The sequence below is a fragment of the Strix uralensis genome, chromosome 4 (assembly GCF_047716275.1).
Source record: "Strix uralensis isolate ZFMK-TIS-50842 chromosome 4, bStrUra1, whole genome shotgun sequence".
NCBI classification, from domain to species: domain Eukaryota; kingdom Metazoa; phylum Chordata; class Aves; order Strigiformes; family Strigidae; genus Strix; species Strix uralensis.
The window spans coordinates 56,185,866-56,198,669 of record NC_133975.1 but is presented as its reverse complement, the minus strand read 5'-3'; the positions used below and the strand labels follow the sequence as shown (position 1 = coordinate 56,198,669).

General features: G+C 37.5%; 1 protein-coding gene across 2 annotated transcripts in view; it reads left to right on the top strand.

The window, feature by feature from the left end:
• PPP3CA (protein phosphatase 3 catalytic subunit alpha) overlaps positions 1 to 12,804 on the top strand; it is a 204,003-nt gene that overhangs the window by 176,675 nt on the left and 14,524 nt on the right. For both annotated transcript variants that reach the window (XM_074866824.1, XM_074866825.1), the window contains exons 9-10: positions 3,627 to 3,752; positions 6,409 to 6,483. In XM_074866824.1, coding sequence (XP_074722925.1) covers positions 3,627 to 3,752; positions 6,409 to 6,483 — 201 coding nt within the window. The remainder of the gene's footprint in view (positions 1 to 3,626; positions 3,753 to 6,408; positions 6,484 to 12,804) is intronic.

Here is a 12,804-nt window from a genome sequence, read left to right as displayed (position 1 = left end):
TAGTCACCTAATAAAAGTATTTTGTTTACATTGTGCTTATAAGTGAAAGATTTTAAATTAAAAATTCAGAAAAATCTTTGTGATACTGGTAACTACCCTGATTTATTTTAAGAGTAGGGTTATTTTAGAAGACTTCTGTCTCTGTTATTACCTGGCTCTGTTGTATAGTGTTCTTCTTCAAGTGGCTTTTGAAGTCATTTTTGGGGAGCTATACATGTCATTTACAGAGGACAATAGTTTTTAACATACTGTTATAGAAAATTGCTTTTGGAAGATTTCAAGTACATAAATTAATAAGGTGGTGTGAAAAATTTTTACAGTAGTCTCAAAACAACTTACCTTCCTTTAAAAGAAAAACACACCCAACTTAAGCTATTTATATTTAATTTGATGTTTTCCAACTGTTTGCTTATGGTTCAAGCTTTTTTAGAGGGCAGTTTTAAAAGTTCCTTGTAAAAAAGATTTATTCAACTTTCACAGAATTTAGAAATAGACTTAATGGATAAATTGCAGAAATAATGGGAAGGGGACCTACCTCAGCTCTCTAAGATGATGAATTTGAAGTTTTAGTCCTTCTAAATGAATCTTCACAACCATTAAGTGGCCCTTTTTGTGTGGTTTTGACTCATTTTTGCTGTAAAGCCACAAACTATTTATTTTTATTATGCAATTGTGTCACTGTAATAGAAGGAGAATGAATTTCGATCTGCCATATGTAATGTCAGCCAAAAAGTAATGGAAATATGAAGAGCATTGACACTAGTTTTCTCATTTTTGCTAATAGCAGTATTAAGCCATTTTTATTCTACTGAGCAGCAGAATGGCTGCCAACTGTCAGACTAGGATGGGCAAGAGTCAAATGTGGTTTATTTAAATGGAGGGCGTCTGCCTGGCCAAAGTTCCTGTAAATGTTAGGGAGCCGTATTGTATGTCTATCAGTGAGTAGACTTCAGAAACTCCCAGGTGACTCTGCACTCTGTCATCAGCCACAAAATGGAAGACATTTAGCAACCTATTAAATTTTTGTGGGAAGCAATAGTCTAGTGCATGAAAAAAAATTCTTCTGTGATTGCCACACACTTTAGTCAATGGAAGGAGATGAATAATCAGAAGAAATTGTTTACCCCCTTCAGCCAATGTTGCAATACACTGCATTTCCTACAGTGCTGTGCCATATTGCAGTCACATAACTTTATTGCTGGCTGTTAAGTGATAGCCAGCCCCTGGAACTGTGTTCCTCCCTGGGGAGCCAGAGGTGGGAAGGCTGGAGGAAAGGGGAGAACAAAGTATGATATACCTCTTTCTCTATGTGTCTTTGGTGTGTTGTATTTCTGACATAATTTTGATTCATGCTGTTTCATCATTTATGAAGGTGTTACTCTGTGTTGCTTCTTTGATTCATTTTTCTTTGACTAAAGCTGAGGGGTACCATTATGAAGGTCACAGGTTACTAGATCTCATCAGGATGGTTTAATTCCTGGCTTAAAAAGGCAGATTGAGGATGATTTATGTAGTTACATACATGTCCTCCAGTATGTGCAGTATATTGTCTCTAGTGTATTTGATGTCTCAAAAGTATTTGATGACAGCTCATCTACAGCTACAGAACTAGAACTGCTACAAGATCAGATGATGACCAGCAGGACATAGTGAAGTCAGCACTGTATACATGAGAGTAAGCATCTGAGCAGTGATTGCGTTCAGAACTATATGTAAATGCTAGTAGTGAGATGACCAGCAAACGTCATGTGAAGTTCACTGAACTGTCTTTTAAAATGTGAAACCCCACCCTTATTTTTCCAGTAATAAAAATGTAAGGTGCCAGCACCTTTTACAGTCGATGGAAGCTTCAGCTTCTGTTGACTGTTTCAGTCCCATGTTGATTAAAGATCCTGCCTGCAGCTCCTGTAACTGTATTGTTTAAAAACTTTTATGTCTTTGTGTTCAGGATAGTTATAAATCCCTTTGGTTTTAGGTGCTTATCTCAAAATTACCTTTTTCTCCATAAGCAAAGAAATACTTGCTCTTCTGTTTCATAAATGGTTCTGCTCACATCCAAGATCACATGCATTCTGTGGTTGTGCAATTTAGAAATTACTGAATTTCAGGAAACAGATTCTGTAAATTAAAATATACCCTAATTAAGTTAGAGATACTGTCACCAGGTTGAGTAACTGTATTAAGATTTTACATTACATGTGTCTTTGCAAGAAGACGGAAAGAAAAAAAAAAAAAAAGAAAAAAAGGAGAAGGAAGGGATGAGATTTAGTTTTACTGTTTCCCAAGCTGAAGCAGTTGGCCCATAAAGTGAACAATAGAAATCCAGCACTGGATGATTTTCATTGAAAGTCCATATTATTTAAAGCTTCCCCTCAATACATTCTTTTAAAGCCAGCAAACAGACCTGCGATACAAACAGCTGCTCAACCCATCCCCATTCTGTGTTCTTCCAGGTGGTCTCAATGAATGGCCTGAGGTTTGAGTAATCTACAGCATCCTAATAACCACATATAGCTATAAAAATTTTAGAAGTGCGTGAAAGTCTAGATTTGGCATGGAACATAGTATTAGCATAGTGTTGGGCAAACTTCATGCTTTGGACAATATGTTTTGATAAGGGCAGTTACCTAGGTTTATTGTTGAGTTCATTTTATTTCATCTGCTGCATTTTCAGCATGGTTACTTTGCTCCTCCCTAACCAAATTGACGTTGTCCCTTTCTCTCCTGCTTGCACTCTCTGCCCTCACAGTTATACCCAAGCCACATTCAGCCTTTCCCTTTTTCATCTGACTTTTGACTGCACTGGGCCTGGGTACAGCTCTGGTCTCTTCTAGAAATAAATAGCTGTTTCTTACCAATATGCTTTGTAATATTTTGATTTACTTTGTTCTGTTGATATTGCAAAACCAGGTTAAAGTTAATCAGATCCTGTTTCAGATACCTGAAGTCCATTAACACAAGTTTAACACTGAACTTGTCATACTGCTTTAAAAAGTGTCTATGGCATAAATATATATCTGCAAAAGTAGTCCTTGTGTGTGTGTGACAAGAATGATACAAATTTTAAATGGTGCAAGACAAATCATATTAGTATTTATTCACACTATATATACTATACTGTCTCTTGTGCCTAGAGTTTGAATAATATGAGAAGAAAGTATCATCTGTTGCACAATACTATGAATTAAATATATTGAAAATGTTCATTGGCAGAGCAGCATTCAAACTCTTGAGTGATGAAATCTGTTCTCTGTTATCTCCAATGTATGGTTGTGAGGAGCTCAGATAACTGTGTGAAATGGATGCTTGTGGATACTCTGCATCGTTCCTCGCTGGTGGCAGATCCCAGAGCCGATGTTCATGTCTACTCAGAGTTACTAATTCACTTACCAACCCATCTTAGTGCCAGGGAAAGCTGATGACACCACTTTCAGACTGGAAATGGCTTGCAACTTCTTTGAGGCTGTATCCTATTATAGATAGCAGTCAGGTGCTGCCACTGGGTCAAGTGGTTGAAAGCTGGTGCAGCTCTGCAGGCTGTGCATGCTGTGAGCGTTACTGGTCTGGTAGCCAGTCACACGTGTGTGGCTGACATCTCTCTTGTTTCTTTCCTTTCTGCCTTCTAGCTGCAGTATTGAAATATGAGAACAACGTTATGAATATCAGACAGTTCAACTGCTCCCCTCATCCGTACTGGCTTCCAAACTTCATGGATGTGTTTACCTGGTCCTTGCCGTTTGTGGGTGAGAAAGGTATGTAAATTGGCTGTGTTCATAGAATCTGCAAAATGGTTTCTTAGTCACTGCATGTGGCCTCATTTATTTGAAATGGCAAGAATAATTTGAAGACAGATAACTTGCTTTTGAGGACAAATTTGTAGAAAAAGGCCTTAGAGGGGCAAGCAAATACTAATGGTTAATCACACTTCTCATATGTTCCTGTAATTTCCACTCTTGCCAAGCTCTGATGCCATTATGTTTCTGCTGTAGAAATAGATTTTATGGCATTGCAGGCCAGAGGTGCATTCACTGAATAAAATTCTTATTATTTGTTCCTTTATAAGGTCTTGGGCATTCCCTTGGCTATTGCTTACTGCTTGAGGGACATCACAATAGACTTCACTACTACGGTTACATCCTTACCCAACTGACCTTTCTGATAAGATGATGATGGGTTGCTTTTTCACCAGCAAACATGGAGCTGGTGATGCTAAGACACAGTCTAGTTAACTGTTCCTGGAGAGAGTAGAGAGATGGCAGGAAGAAGGAAAACCTGCTCCTCAGCCCCTTCTTTGCCCAGGGCATATAGTGCCTCATCACTGTCAAGAAGACTGTAAATAACATAAATCATGTTTTACTGAAACATGATGCTCTTGACGTTGCCTGAAGACAACTTCATGCTATGAATGGCAAGCACACAAAAGGCATGAAAACACTTTGGTCTAACATATTAAATGAATACATAATGCAAACTGCTTAAACCCCAAGTCATTTTATTCAGGACCTGAGATGAAGCTTGCTTTGATCCATCCATTATAGTATATTGCTGCAACAGCAATTACTGCCAGAAAACTGTAATAAACTCTTAAAAGCTGCTTGGAATAACAGTTCTCTCTTAATAGGCAACTGGAAGTACTACCAGCTGTGGCTCTTACCTGCAGTCATGACCAGCTTTGTTTTCAGCTACTCTTTTGTACAAGGAAAGCTGCTGGTTAGATGCCTGAGGTCTCTGTGAACAAAGCAGATAGACAATGAAGTAGGGATTAACAAAGAATAGACAGCTGTTTCCACTAATGGAGGCATTACATAATCCACACTGACACGTGTTGCAGACTCTTGTGAAGCAGATAAAATGCTTTCATTTTCTTCAGCCATAAACTCAGCCAGGCTGTTTTTAGGATAGGCCTGTTCTTCATACATATTGCAGGTCCTGTAAAATGTTCTGTGAGGTCGTTTTTTCAGAGGCTTCCCACTGGTGGCCTCCTCAGGTGGGGCTGCAGGATGCATGGTCAGATTTGTTGATGTTCTGAGACCATGGACACTCCTCCTTCTTTTTTCTTGGAATTTTTTTTCTCCTTCATGTCTTCCCAGTGGTCACTCTTACCAGTTGCTTGGAAACCTTAGAGCCCTGAGAAGTGAAATCAGTGTTTTCCCTTTCTCTGCAAAACAAAACTCATGGATGTAAGAGTTGATGTTCTACACAGCTTTTATTTGTTTCCTTTTTTTTATAGCTTTTTTTTTCCTCAAAGGCCAACAAAGGTAGGAAGTTGTTAGTTTCACTGGTCCTTCTTAATGTGGAAAGTCTTTCCACTAATCCTGTCAAAGAGAAGTATTAAATCCTTCACTAATGTAGGAAAAATATAGCTTTATCCCACCCTTCTAATGTTCCAAGCCATCATAGTTGTCATAGAAGAGGATTTTAATAACCACTTGATTAAAAAATTTAAAGTTTCAACCTGTGTAGCTAGTGCAAGCCTAGACATGCCTGGTAACCCTTTTAATGATGCTTACTACATGTAGATGTAGTGGAGTTTTTCTCAATCTGCTAATGATTTCATATTCTACCTTGTACCTTTGGCTTTTTTGATCTCTAAATTACATTTCCTTGGTTGTGATTTTTTGCTGGGTTTTTTTTTTTTGGTTGTTCTCACTCTGTGTGCTCTCTGGTTAGTGTCTCACTGTTGCTTTTCTAGAAGGAGCTGGGACCAGATTAGGGGTAGCCTGAGGCTGACCCTTCTGTGCCCAAGTTGCAGAGTTGAATATATTCTGAATTCACCGATAATGATGTTTCTATTGAATATACAGTAGTTCCTGCTAGAAGGGACCTACAATGATCATCTAGTCTATTTGTCCTGGATTTCAAGGGACACTGCCCCTTTGTGGACATCTTACAAGGGTTAATGTTTTCTTGAACTGAAAGTACAGTGCCAAAAACCTGGATAAATAAATAAATATTCTGTGATCCCTCTTGCTGTAACTTTTTCAATTGGAATGGCTTTCCATTTACTGAGTGAGGAAATCAAATGCTATTGCAATGTAGCAGCAAGAGGAGAGCAATCAGTGCTGTTGTCCAAGCTGAATAAAGGCAAAAATGTATTGAGGGGGAGAAAACAAAAGTTACCTAGTTCATTGGCAATTGCAAAAAGAGAGGCTGTAAACACTTTTTTTTTAAGGTCTATTTGTTGTGGTGTTCATTATATTTGTAACAATTTTTATGGGAACATGTACTTTTTATTAACTACACAAAACACTTCAAACTTATATTACTACATACATAAAACAAGGTCATGTTTAAAAAGTGGGTGTCATTTCTGTACTGAATTTTCATTAACACTACTAGCTAGAGTTTGCTTTTTGACAGACCATGGGAAGCTTAATATCAAAATTTTGCATTTGTTTTCCATTTTAGTGACAGAGATGCTGGTAAACGTGCTGAACATCTGCTCAGATGATGAATTAGGGACAGAGGAAGATGGGTTTGATGGTAAGAGCCTCCTGCCCTTGGTTGAGATCGTTTGCCTTGAAACTACTTTAGAAGTTTATTTACTAACCCTGGGATGATTTTCTGAGCCCTGTTCAAGTTCTGTGCCACTGAAAGTAACTGTTGTGCTAGACTCCAGTGGGTTTGCTGTACTGCATGCTTTGGAAAGAATTAATGGACCTTCTGCCCTGCTTTAACCCTTTCCTTGGTCTCACTCTTTTGTTTAAAAAAATGTATTTCGCTCCCTGAAGTCTGTGTTGTGTTGTCACAAAGAGGTCAGATGTTGATTTCATGCATAAGATCCCAGGGATTCCTGTAGAAAGTTTAATTATGTCAGTGAAATTATCTTTCTACAATGAAATAAACTTCCTGAAGAGCTTCTTCCAAAACATTGGTACTGCAATTTTGGAAGATTGTGCTTGAAATATTTCATTCGTCACCTCTTTTAATGCAGTTGTGTATCTAAAAGGCTTTAAGAAGCATTAGAATCAACAAAAATAAATGTGCAAACACAGACAATGTTCTGACCTGATATTTCTGCTAAGAAGAGAGGAACGAACGGTCACTTCTGTTGTCATTTGGGTTGGAGTTCATAAGAATGTAAGTTGCCTTGTACCTGTTTGACTGTAAATGATACTTTATATCTTGCAATTTGGGGATTCTTATAAGTCAATTTACTTTATTAGACATTATTTCCTGTTAGGCTGTGTAAGAGTAAATTGCAGCTCTGTGGAATGTCCCTTCTCAGTTGAGCAAAACTGAAAAAAATCCCATTCATCACCAATGATCTTACTATGAATGCTTTCAGTGTTTTTAAAAAAAAAATCTATGAGAAGAACAGAAATATTAAAAAATTTAAAAATAACCTGGAAAAATCTAGCACTACCAAATATTCTCAGGATGTTTGTAGGTAGAATGAATGAACAGGGAGAATGAAGAACTTCCAAGTAAGACAAATATTTAATGAGTTGTAATTAATAATTAAACTTCTCTCTCTCAGTCTTTATTTTTAATCTTTGGAAGAGAAAGCCAGATCACGGGTTTTGACAAATGTTTCCTTTGCGATGGAGAGGAACTGTATGGATGATAGTGCTTTGATTTCACTCTGAAAAGCCAGATGGAATTCCCTGTTCTGCAGCCTCCACGGAGTGTGGACGTGAACAATTATCTTGCAGGACTTGGGACAAAGACTGAATGTATTGAAACCAGTAATCAGTGGAGAGAAGAAAACACCTGTTTGAATATTGTGCCCAATTTTTTTCTCATGAAATTTAAATAAGTAGCTACTGTATAATTAAAGCAGCATGTGAAACAGTATTGAGGCATACAATGAGTAAAAACTGTGTCAAATTAAATACAGTAGCAACAAAACCACGTGCTTAAAATCCTTGGCTCAAGAAAGCACTTAAGCTCAGGCTGAAATTCCACTGAATGCAATGCCAAAGCAAAAGCTTTATGGGAAGGATTTTTAAATTAATTCAGCATTGGCCTGATACTTTTTTAAAAGCTGTACTATAACATTCCATTGAGGATAGATAGGCCAATGCCTGTAGTCCTTTTCTAAAATTTTAGTGTGTCAGCACTCCTATGCCTAAGTTACAGTTCAGGAGCACATTTTCAAAAGCAGAGTCAGAAATGATGAGGTGTTAGGGGCCTTTGGGGACAGCAGCACTCTCCAGCTGCAAGAGGTCTCTGCATCTACTGCGGTGTTTCTGGGAGGAGGGTGAACCTCCCCCCTGCCGTCTCCCTGGTTGTTTTACCACATCCAGACGTGGAGTTTGCAGCATTGCAGGTGTCTAAGCAGGGAGACACGCTGAAATCCTCTGGGCTTGCATGTGTGTGTACTGCATAACGATATCTAACAGCGTTAAAAGTTTCCAGATGAGGAATAATTAAACTGTTTCTGGTACTGTAATGCTAATACTGTTGTCTAAATCTGCTTTCAGTTTTTTCTGTATGAATGATTCCTCTGTGTAAAACATTATGTTAAGGAAGATATTAGAAATGTTGTTGTCTTTAGCATGTATAGCTAAAACCAGAGCTGGCATATGTTCATGTCTGCTTTCCCAGATAATCCCCTTAGAGCTGTAAAATGGGATCTGTGGTGCTGGTGCTGCAGCTTGCTGTGGGCGCACGCTTGGAAGCAGTGGACTCATGGGGATCATACACATGGAGGAGACTGAAGGATTAGGGCATAAAAGTAAATTTGAGAGTTGATTTAAATTTAAATAGAGGCTGATATCTTTAATGATTTCCTGGTGGGTTCTGATTTATTATCTGTACACCAAACAAAAATCCTCTTTCTCTCAGAGATAGTTGAGTTCTCTCTCTTTTTTTTTTTTTTTTTTTTTTCCTTAGAGCCTTGCATTTTTGGGGAGAAATGTATTTCATTTGTGTTCTTGGTGAAACAGACTGGAATGATTATCAGCATAAAACTGTTGCTGTATGGGCTGTGCATTGACAGTCTTGTAGTGGCTCAACATTCCATTATTCTTTTTCAATAATTTCTGTCCAGCTTCCTTGGAGGACTGCAATCCTATTCACCCACTGACATTTTTCTTAACAGGCGTTTCCTTCTATGGGAAATACTGCTAATCTGCAACAGCAGATGCATTTTGTTTGATGGAATGATTCTTTAAAATCATCACTTATTTTTACATCATCAGTAGATTTCAGGGCTCGCTGCTGATTTCCTTTCTCTCCTTGCAGTTTGAACATGCCCTGACCTGGGTTCCCACATGTAATGAGAATGATCCATCAGTATGGTTTGCACTGATCAGTCATTTCATTCATTTGTTATCTTTTCTTACACTTTCTTGCCCTGTCTTCCCCTCTCACTTCCCCCTTCAAAACAAAACCCCATCAGTATTGCCTGACCTCACTGCATGGTGTTCTTGTGAGCCCTTTTTTTTTTTATTATTATTATTTTTGGTTCTGAGTCATGCATGTTGCATCTAGCCATGAGCAGGATGCTCAACAGCATGTATTCCCTGTTTTTTTTCTCCTTTTTTTTTTTTTTTTTTTTTGCTTAAGGAGACACATCATGGGGATCTGATCAATTTGTTGTAGGCAGTTTCTGTATACGTTTAGTGAGAGAAAGCCTAAATAGCAATCATAGTGCCTTTTATCCCATATCTCCCTGCTGGCCTGTATTGGCCTTTCGGTTTCACTTGCTTTAAAAATGAGAGGATATGATAGGTCAAGTTTTCTTATCTCTGATAGTTTACTCTTGCTGAACTTTCTGTCCTATTTGCTATGGTGGTTGCAATATAATCTGATCCAGCAAAGAATGTCTTGGGTGAACATTAGCTCGTGTGCTCTATGGTTTGTGCATCGAACATATTGCTTAGCAATAGGAGCTGCAAATACATCTTACCTAGCCAGCATATAGTTGGAGTCCTGTTTTATTTTAAGTAGCAACATCTCTGGCCTCATGCATTTGATTGAAAAAACTAAGCTGCTAATTAAAAGGATGCAATAATGTAATAGATGACACAAATGCACAGTCTTGCTTTGTATGCATCGCTATCATGATTTGGCATAGACAGTCCTAAATTACCCGCATTAATTTTTGTATTGCCTTCAGCATTGTGGCTCACAGCCTTCTCACAGAAAACCCTCTGTCACAGTGCTAGCTGCAGCATTTATTCCTCAGTTGGAATACAGCTTCCCCAGTACAGTGCTGTAGTCCGAGCCTAAAGAGAATTACAAAGTTAAATGTCTCTTGCCGATCAAAACTTGGTTCTGCTGTGAACAGTGCCATATGAAATTTGCCACAGCTCTTCAGTGCAATAAACTGCACCTGGGGCAAACTCTGCACCAACTTACACAGAGACTGATTGAGCAAAACCAAAGTCCTTGTCATCAGGTCTCAGTTACTTACCAGTGCCTTGGTAAGGGTGTTCATGATACTACCTGGACAAATGAGAGAGTCTTAGCTTTTCAATGACTTCATTTTTAACTGAGAAATAAATTGAGAGCTTTTCCCACTGGTTTATGTTGTTCTTCCTCTAAACCATCAAGGTTGCAATGTATACCTACTCTCTGTGAGTTGGTGGCAGAGAGGCATTTTAATATGAACTTTTATTTATTCATTCATTTATTTGGCCAGGTATGGTTGTTTCCATGACCAAAGCGTTTTTCGTGTGAGCTATAATACAGCACATTGGTGTCCTCTGCCTCTAGACCAACCTAGCAGTGTGCACTAGATAACCAGTGCCCCCAAAATATGTCTCATGGAGCAGCTGTGCCTGGGCACCAAGTGCTGCACTTGTCTTGCTCTCAAAAATAGTTGATTTTAAAATGCAATACCTTGTACCATGGTGGTGTTTGGGTTTGATAATTGTAATCTGCTGGACCATTTGAACAAATGCATGGGTGTAGTAGATAGCACAGATTTTGACAGAAGCAGCAGCCATGTCTATGATAGTAAACTATTCTTTCAGCTATCAGATGTGAATAAACTGGAAGAATTAGCTTGATTCCTCTAAGAAAAGAGGTGTCATCAGGCAGGCACACGCCACCTAAACTGGGGGGTAATTAAGCCTTATTGAAACGGCTGCAGTGATGTAGGAGAAAGTATGCGTTCAAGAGGTGGTAACACTGACGCTAAGTTTTGCTGCTGATCTTCTGCCTGCATGTTGGTTTCCTGCAAAACCTACTAACAAAGCGTTAAGTTGGAAAGGTGTTTTCTTTTTTTTCCCCATCATTCTCAATCTGTTTCTTTCCTTCTGGATGTTCCCTGCCTAATTTGTTTCTTTTCTGTTTTTCAGACTTTACTTAAACATTGCGTTTCCATTGATGTTGTCAAATGTTCTGTATTATTTTTTATTTTCATTCTACAAACATCACTGATATTTTTCTTTCCCCCCCCCTTTGGAATTCATAAGAAGATCCCATTTATGCACAGAAGAAAGGTATTCAATAAGTTGGAAGGCTTAAGTTTCATTAATTTTCCTAATGCTTAATTAGATAATATATAATATAAGGATAACAGTGAGAGATTTGGGTCTGGCTTTTTTACTCAGTATTGTTTTCTATCTGTTCAATCCTACATCTACATATAAGAGTTTATAGTCCTTTTTTTCCCCATTGTTCTGCTTCTTAATCTGAAGGTCTAAATTACTTTTCATGTAAGTCCTACATATCCAGCTTGCAAGAGCTTTGTTTGGATGCTACAAAGTATGAAATCCAACAGAACATGTTGAATTACTGAAGTAAGATTCAGAGTTTTAATTCTACTTCCCAAATAATATTTCCACTCCAACTTTAAATTTGACTGTGTACATGATTTTTTTTTTAAGTTCCTTCATGTTAATAGGGTTTGTTTAGATATTGAAGAAAAGTGAAAACTTAAGAGGTATCAGGCAATGTTTGCAAAGGCTAAAATTAACCCTTTTACCCATAGCCAGTTCTCAGGTTATGATCCATTTACTCTCACATCAATGTATGCTTAAATGTAGCTTGAGTAATTTATAAGGATTCGCATTAATAGTGAATTTCAGAATACTAAACTGTAGTATTCACACTTGAAATGTGAGTAAGATTTATGTATAAATATTTAGGAAGTCCAAATAGTGTATCAGGTGAGTGGTATTCAGTTAAAACTAATAGGGCAATAAAACATTGTGAATATCAGGTGCATTATTTAGCAAATAATATTTTTTAAAAAAGAAATAGGATAAAGAAAATCATTACTGACATTTAGTAAACATAGACTATTTTAAGTCATTTTCACAGATCTGTTACAAATTATGAAATTCAGTGGAGATCAAAATCTTTTCAGTGTATTTTTTGGTAATCTTTTATGTGTATTAATGAGAAACAAAATACTCCATTTGAACCTGTTGTGTTTTTTCCATTCTTATTTTATATTTAAATGTAGGGCATTGTATTTCACTTTGGTCATAAATTACATTTCCAATTTTCAGTTCTCAAGTCTTCTGGAAGTTAAACAGTGACTGAAAAAGGTCAATTATATGATCAACTAGAATAGTGTGGGTTTGTATGAAACAAGTAGGGATAGTGACACTTGGGGGAAAAAAGAAAAAGACAAATTGTGTTTAAGTGCTTTCAGGGTAAAAAAGGCTGAAAACCATGTCTGGTGTATCTTGAGAGTACAATTCAGTGACATCATAATAACTGAGGCAGGAACGTACTCTCTCTATTTCCTGACGAACCCAGCTGAATCATTGCTGTTTAATTTAAATTTTTCATTAAGCTGTTACAAATATATTTAATTCAGTTACAACTGAATTACATCTGTTTCTCCCACTCTTTATTGTCTAGAATTAGACATTTATGCCTAAGACTTTATATCTTTTT